This window comes from Buceros rhinoceros, unplaced genomic scaffold (assembly GCF_000710305.1).
Source record: "Buceros rhinoceros silvestris isolate BGI_N320 unplaced genomic scaffold, ASM71030v1 scaffold6474, whole genome shotgun sequence".
In the NCBI taxonomy this organism is placed as follows: domain Eukaryota; kingdom Metazoa; phylum Chordata; class Aves; order Bucerotiformes; family Bucerotidae; genus Buceros; species Buceros rhinoceros.
In genome coordinates, this window is record NW_010409925.1 from 12,530 (window position 1) to 19,954 (window position 7,425).

The window sequence follows — 7,425 nt, forward strand, 5'->3', positions numbered from 1 at the left end:
TATACTTTAAGAGAATAGTGTCATTAATGACATGTAAAAAGCCACCAAACGTCCATATTCAAGACAAAGACAGCAAAGAGTTGTGACTAATGCCTTGCAGGTGGTGATTAGAATTAAGGCAAACCATTAAAGAATTACTTTATTCAAAACTAAAGTACTTCTATTAAAGTGTAACACGTCTTATATGCAACTGTTCTGTGAGCACTGAAGAGCAAATTCAGAGCTAGGTGTCTGACCATCAGTAGGCTTGAGGATGTAACTTGTAACGCACTGCACTAAGACCGAAGGAGCATCAGTCTGGGCCAAAACCATCCCTATTCTACGTACAAGTCTGGAAGGATGCGTAAGTATTCCTGGCTCCTCCTGTGAGCTTTGTCCTGTGCACCAGCACTGAGGGCTGTGACTTGCAGGTACTTTGCACAAGCTGAGCAGTGCAGTTTGTGCTGTAGATGGGAGCTCACACTTTCCTTTCTGCTGGGCTTCTGGTCTCCCTTCCAAAGTCCTGTTCATGTTGACTTCATAAGAATTAATCCAATCTGCCTTGGAAATATTAGGCAAGCAATATTCCTAACTCACGAATATGAAGAATCTAATTGTAAACTGGGACTAGTCTGGGTTTTTTTTTTTCATAAATGTTTATGTTAAATTCATAAATGTTAAGTGCTTTACAGAACATGAAAATCTAAAACTCAGAATGTAAACACATAATATCAAAGTATGTACTTACGTTTTTTCCACTATTATTTCTGATAAAGACAGATATTTTCTTATACCTCATCCACGGTGACCATGTGTATCTGGCTCATTCAATGTAATTGCTTATTTTTCCTTGATGTGGCACACCTGCATTTATACAACGGATAAGCATGAGGTGGTGGTGGTGGTGTCAGTTAGCAGGGTAGTTCTGATGTTCAGCAAACCTGTTGCATAAGCTTCTTTGGAAAGACGGGTAATTCTACAGTGTAACCAAAAGAATTGATCTTCACAGTAAGAAACCTATCTGAAATTAGGAATTAAGAAACCTTTTTCTTCCCTCTCCTGCCAGCAAATACACTATGAATGCACAGCCTGAACCTCCTTGGGTTCTTCTGCCATCAGAATGACTTTCAGATACCTTATTAGTCCAAGATGCTCAGACTGAAGCATACAGAAATTTATTTTTATTTTTTGGTGACCAAGGAAGATTAACCAATCAGCCTTCTCAGATGAAGAATTTCCTGTATGTTACTAGTTTGAAGGAAAACTGTTTTTCAAGTTAGGTCAATCTGAAGTTTCAGCTACTACTTTGAACTTTTTGAACAGTGCAGGCTCACTTGGAATGATTCATTTTCTAGCCTTCAGTTATCAGATTATTTGTAGGTGATGACAAGTAGATACTGAGTTTTAAGTGATCAAGCTGCATCTTGCCACTTTTTTTCCTCCTGTCCATGTTTACTGTGAGTGTAGTTTGGTTGTTTCTCAAGGGCAGTTCTTAGGAGATGGCAGTTTTCTGGGTCATTTGTTTCCTTGGGTAATTACCATATCTACATCTAAATGAATTTAGTAGAGAAAGTAAGGTAACCCGTTTCTCTCAGGGTTTCTTTGGATTCCATACCTTCGACTGTGTGTCTCATACGTATTTAGATGCGTGCATTTAAATACCTAGTGTGATCTATTGTGCATAATCTGAACAGGGTAAGGTTAATGACAGCAAAAATTATAAATAAAAGAAATGCAAAATACTACTCCGTTTTCTATCAAAACCTGCATGCACATAGATTAAGGTAATAATTTTCTTAATGTTTACACACAAAAAAATACAGCTTTTCAAGGTTACCTTTGATACAAAGCAGAAAGTAAGAGAGGTAAAAAGGGCTTGTGATTTTATCAGAACGCAAAATGCTTTTCTGAGAAATCTTTAGTGAATATTTTCATTTTGAAAGAAAAATTAAATACTTTTTTAAAAAAATAAAACCTCATTTTATCCACAATGTGAAATGTATGATAGTGCTGGCAAAGATATTGTTTGACACCAATCCAGTTTTTCTAAAGCAATCTGAGAAGGGTCTGTTGCATGTTCTATTAATTTGTAAAAGCACTTACGTTACTTTTTATGACAGTTGAGTTACTGTCCTTGAGGTGAGTGTGGATGAATATGACAATCTTTTAAAAATTGATAAATCATGGTTATTTCTAATGTTCTTTTTATGCATTTCACAGCAAAAGACACCATCGGAATCGTTGACGGGGCGAGAGAAGAGATCAAATTCACAGTCCTACATTGGACGACCTATTCAGCTAGACAAGATCTTGCTGTCGAAGGTCAAAGTGCCTCACACTTTTGTCATCCACTCTTACACACGGCCAACAGTTTGCCAGTACTGTAAGAAGCTTCTCAAAGGGCTTTTTAGACAGGGTTTGCAGTGCAAAGGTAAGTAAACGCCATTTAGGAACGTAAAAGCTGAGCATAATAAAATCAGTGAGTTAGTGCTTGAGTAATTACTATGTAGTCTTCCTCATCATTACTTTGCTAAACTGTCGAGGTTTGGGCACATGTACAACTACATTAGATTAAACTGGCATCAAAATTCCAGTATTGGCTGTTCTGTAGGAGCTGGCTGCAAGGCTGTTCATTCTGACCTTGGGGTTTATCTGCCGGAGCTCCAGTTCTTTTCATTCAGGTGTAAAATATCTCGTGTGTGGTACTGGGTGAGACTGTGATCACAGGCAGTTACAGCAGAACAGTTAACACAAAGGACTGAATTCTTATCTTCGTTATTTTCAATCTACAGTCTTACAGGCTCATTGAAACATGTGCCTCAGTCCCAGCAATTCAGGGTTTTGAGGTAGTTGTAATGGAAATAAAATAAGATGAGCTTGTATGAGAATTTAAAACCATATTTTTGACAATGTGACTAATGTGCTCTCAAGTCTCATGGTGTTGCACTTCATCAGGTGCCAAAGTGAATCAAGTCCCTTGGATTGTAGGCCAGATTACTGGCTCGCTTTAGCCAGCCACAGTGCCCATAAATACAAAGCATTGTGCATGCCATGGTGTTAGATAACCTTGGCTAACAGATCTTTAAAATCACTTTCCTTTTATTAAAATAATAAATAACTACCCTAGAATTAATCAGTGTACTTTGTGTTGCTTTTTTGAACTAACGCCCTGCAAAAGTTCAAAGTTGCATTTATTTAACTTCAGATGTGATTCAAATGTGTTTTAACTAAAGCAAAATCTCTATAAAGGCATGGTCTGTTTCATTTCATTTTGAATCCCAATGACATAAGCAAATATTGACCCAATTTTTTAAAGAAAAAAATATTTACCTATAGTTTGGCACTACTGTGTGTCAGTTGGTTTTTGGATCAGTCTGAAGTTAAATAGTTACAAGGATATAGACATCCTTAGTGTATTTATTCCTTCCTGACTCTCTGCTTTTCCAGGTGTGTTAATAAGTTATAGCTCTTAGTTTAAGTAAAATGTGTTCATAAGCCAAAAGAAAACATTTAAGATGACATCTCATAAAGTGCTGCTTACACATATGAAAAAAGTAAAGGTAGAGTGAAATACAAGTAGCTGGAAAATAAGGAAAGTGCTGAAAGCTGTCTAGATGTTGCTGTGTAATGTGAAGAACGTAGATTTTCTCGCTTACAGTTGTTGGCTAGGGTCCTGCTGTTTCAATTTTCAGTCTTCAGCATTTGATTTGTAGTCAGTCATTTAAGCTGCAGATACACTGCCGCCCAACCTGTTTCTTTCACTGGAAAAGCAGCTTTGGCTTTGCAGCACTCGGGTCTCCCCATCGCTCCCCTAGGAAAGGAGAGCACAAGGTTCGGCTGCAGCTAGTGCCTCCACCCACCTGCGCTCGGTAATGCTTCCCTTCCCTCTCAGGGAAACACATTTCTAGCATCTTCACCCTGTCCCTTCCTCTGGCAGGTGGCCGGCAGCCAGGCCAAGGCCGGCAAGGAATGGTCTCCAGACACATTAACTTTGTATGAGTGAAATGGTAGAGCTTGACATTTTGGACTGGAAAGCAGGAAAAAAATACAGTTCTGTCCAGAAAAAGAGAAATAACTTTACTGTATCCCTTTATTTCTTAACAGACTGTAGGTTCAACTGTCACAAACGTTGTGCTCCTAAAGTGCCAAATAACTGCCTGGGAGAAGTTGCCATTAATGGAGGTAAGTTGTCTTAACAATTGTTTCTGTTGTTGTTTAAACCATCAGTTAAATAGAAGAGAAATGTAAAACTGTGACAAAGACGTGTTTTTTCATTGCTTTTCCTCCACAAAATTTCTGTTGGGTGTTGAAGATGAATTATGGGAGGAAGCCTGTGAGTGGCTCTCCTCAAAGCGTGTCTTCCAGATGGGTGGCACTGACAGGCTCAGCTGTGCCACAGAGGTGGTGTTGGCAGCAAAATGCCTGGGTGGTCATAGGCTGTTGAATGCAGAATGCCTGAGTAAAGCAAAAAGCCACTTGCATGAGAAGTTGGCATTCACCTGTCAGCACAAAATTGCTGTTTAATCTGGAGAGAAAAAACAGTGTTTGTTTTAGGATAACCTTCTTGAGAAGGAAGAGCATACCTGGAAGGCCCAGTTCCCTTCCAGTGGAAGGAAAAAATGTCACCGCTTACTGTTGGCGTAAAACTCATCGTATCAGTTGCCAGAAATAGAGGCTTGAATATCTGCCTGTTTTCCCATACGTGTGCAGTCGGTTCTCTGTCAAGTATAGGAATGTATGGGTAGGCATGACAGACGGTACTGGAGAAAAAAAGGGTGGTTGTAGATGAGTTGTTGATTGCCTCGAAAATGTCACTTTTCTATGTGATAAGGGAATGAGAAGTGCGGTGAAGCGTTCGGTTTCTAATGCATGTTACCATGTTAAGTTGTCAGCCTAAACTGCTTCTGAGGTTAATAAAGTATTGCCTTATTAGGGATCCTTCTTCAGACTTTAAATTGGTGATCTACTTTACTGAAGAGATATCACGAATTTCAAAAACTGGGAATGCTAACTAATATTTTCACAGTATTTCTCATAGTAGTGTGACTGTAACACTACCAAGTTTTTCTGTTTCATGGCAATTAGCGTAGGCAAAAATATTTCAGGTGCTGCTTATCCAACTTGATATGTGATAGGGTGCATGATTTTCTGGAAGGTTGATTTACTCCTACTGCATGTCCTCTCTGATGCACCTCAAACTGAACTCTTGGAGTCACTAATATTTTTTTTTCAATCTTTACACCATTTCTACCTCACTTAAGCATTAGCCATCTATAACACAACTGTTTCTTCAGGAGTGCAGGTAACGATGCTTATGGAAGTTTGTGGCTTGATTTTAAAATCCAAGAGCTAAACATACACCATGATATGTTAATTCCATTGATAACAGTATTTACATTGATAACAGAGATGTACAGTCAGAGGAAGTAACCAAATCTGCTTATAAATGATAAAATATTTCCTGCATAGGTACAGTTTTAGGGAGGATTGATCAAAAGTGCCAAGACAAGAAGCCAAGCCTTGTTTCTGGACAGCTGGGTTAAATGAACAAAGTTTACATTTGTTTCTGAATTACTCCTTGCAGTTCCCTCCTTCCATGTGAGGCAGCTGTATTTCATCCCTCCAACACATCCTCTGTGCCCTGTCTTCGCCTTTGCCCCACAAGCAACACGCTACTTCTGTGACTTGCCCTCCTACGCATGAATCCAGTACTGGGCTGATGGCAAGTGATGTTTTTTCTGAGGAAAAGCTGACTGAAGAAAGCTTGTGCAAAGCCACTTGGAGTGAGAACACAAACTCGGAGCTTACTCCAAGTGCACTCCTTGAAGTGCTCTATCTTAAAAATTATAAAATTTGTATTTTCCTCACCAAATATCTATAGTTTGAAATCCATAATGGCAAAGTAGAACTCTTAATTGTGTGTCCTAAGTGGCTGATGCAGGATCCTTAGGAGTGTCAAAGACTGTTTCGTCTTGATATCTCATTTCTATTTTTACAGGGATTTGGTTCACATTATTTTCATACAATAAATCAAATACAGTATCTGTCACTCTGTCCATCTGCTGTGTGATACATTTTCCCCAAAATAGTAAGTGAAAGAAGATCTGAAGCAATAAAATTCCAAGTTTGGTCTCATTAATAAACACATTATATACTAAATGTAGAAGGTTATTTTTAACTCGTTGTGGGTTTATTAAAAATAGAGTTTAAGACAGTGTTGTAGGACTAGCAAAGAGAGAGCCTTGCACTGTGAAGTGTCACTCATGACTGGATGACTATTTCTGCTGGAGATGAAGCATAACACGTCTCTTAATCACACATCTGTAACTTATATCCAAATATTTTAAGACTACTGTACATGGAAACAAACCTTTTAGCTGTGCACTTCCAATTTGAGTGAAATGCCATCAATTCAAAACATTTTGCTGTCAGCCAACTTGGGAGCTATTTCAATAGTTCATCATCATGTCATCATCGTATTACAAAATTCCTACCTTTGAAATTACTGCTCTTCTAGCATCAGTTTGCAGCTGCAGCTTGCCAACAGCCATCAAGCCAGTACACAGCATTCAAGCTGTATAGAAAATCTGCCAGAAGATCTCAGAAATAAAGCTCATGAGTATTGAATGTTTGACAGAAGTCCATGGATAAGAAATTCTGCTTTGAATTTAGCATTTTTTAATAGATGGTTGCATTTCTGAAAATATTTTGGTTTGATGCATTTCCAGTTTTTTGCAGTGGATTTCTAAATCTGGTTAAACCCCACACTTTACCAGTACACATGGAGTATTGAGGAGAGATGGACCCAGGAAATAAGAGTCCCAAAGAGAACCTGAATTTTTCTGAAACTCAAAATGTGTGAGGATGTTGTGATTGAAGTATTGTACGTTTTCAGATAATAATTTCAGAAACGATATTGCAGATCTTCTTAGTCCCGGGGCTGACTCTGATGTGGTCATGGAAGAAGGGAGTGACGACAATGACAGTGAAAGAAACAGTGGTTTTATAGATGACATGGAAGAATCTATAGCTCATGATTCTGAGATGTCAGTGGCAGGATGCCATAGTGACAACGGGGAAATGCAGGATGCTGATCCAGACCACGACGAGTCTAACAGGATGATCAGGTGAGCTGGGGAGTGAGTGTACCTTCCATCTTCTTTTGTGTTTATTTGTAAGAGTCATATCTAGGGCTCAAGAGGGAATCTACATGGACACTATTCCCATTCACTGAGAATGGAGAGAGCTGGTGATAAGTGGTGGTTCTGAAACTGTAATGAATTTATACCTTAGGAATATACAAGAAACTTTATTGTCAGGTTGAAATAGAAGCTGGTCATCAGAAAAGTGATGCATAAGTGATTGTTACAGGTCCAATCTCTTATGAAAATCACGAATTTATGAAATTTATGAAAATTAGATAGTAAAGGTATTTCTGCATGACAA

The 7,425-nt window shown here is 38.6% G+C and overlaps 1 protein-coding gene across 1 annotated transcript in view; it reads left to right on the forward strand.

The window, feature by feature from the left end:
- The window catches only part of LOC104492795 (serine/threonine-protein kinase D1-like), a gene marked incomplete at both ends in the record, with an annotated part of 18,728 nt that extends 11,622 nt beyond the window's left edge, over nt 1-7,106 (forward strand). The window contains 3 exons of the mRNA XM_010135395.1: nt 2,200-2,410; nt 4,084-4,161; nt 6,902-7,106. Coding sequence (XP_010133697.1) covers nt 2,200-2,410; nt 4,084-4,161; nt 6,902-7,106 — 494 coding nt within the window. The remainder of the gene's footprint in view (nt 1-2,199; nt 2,411-4,083; nt 4,162-6,901) is intronic.
- Between the last annotated feature and the right edge of the window lie 319 nt (nt 7,107-7,425).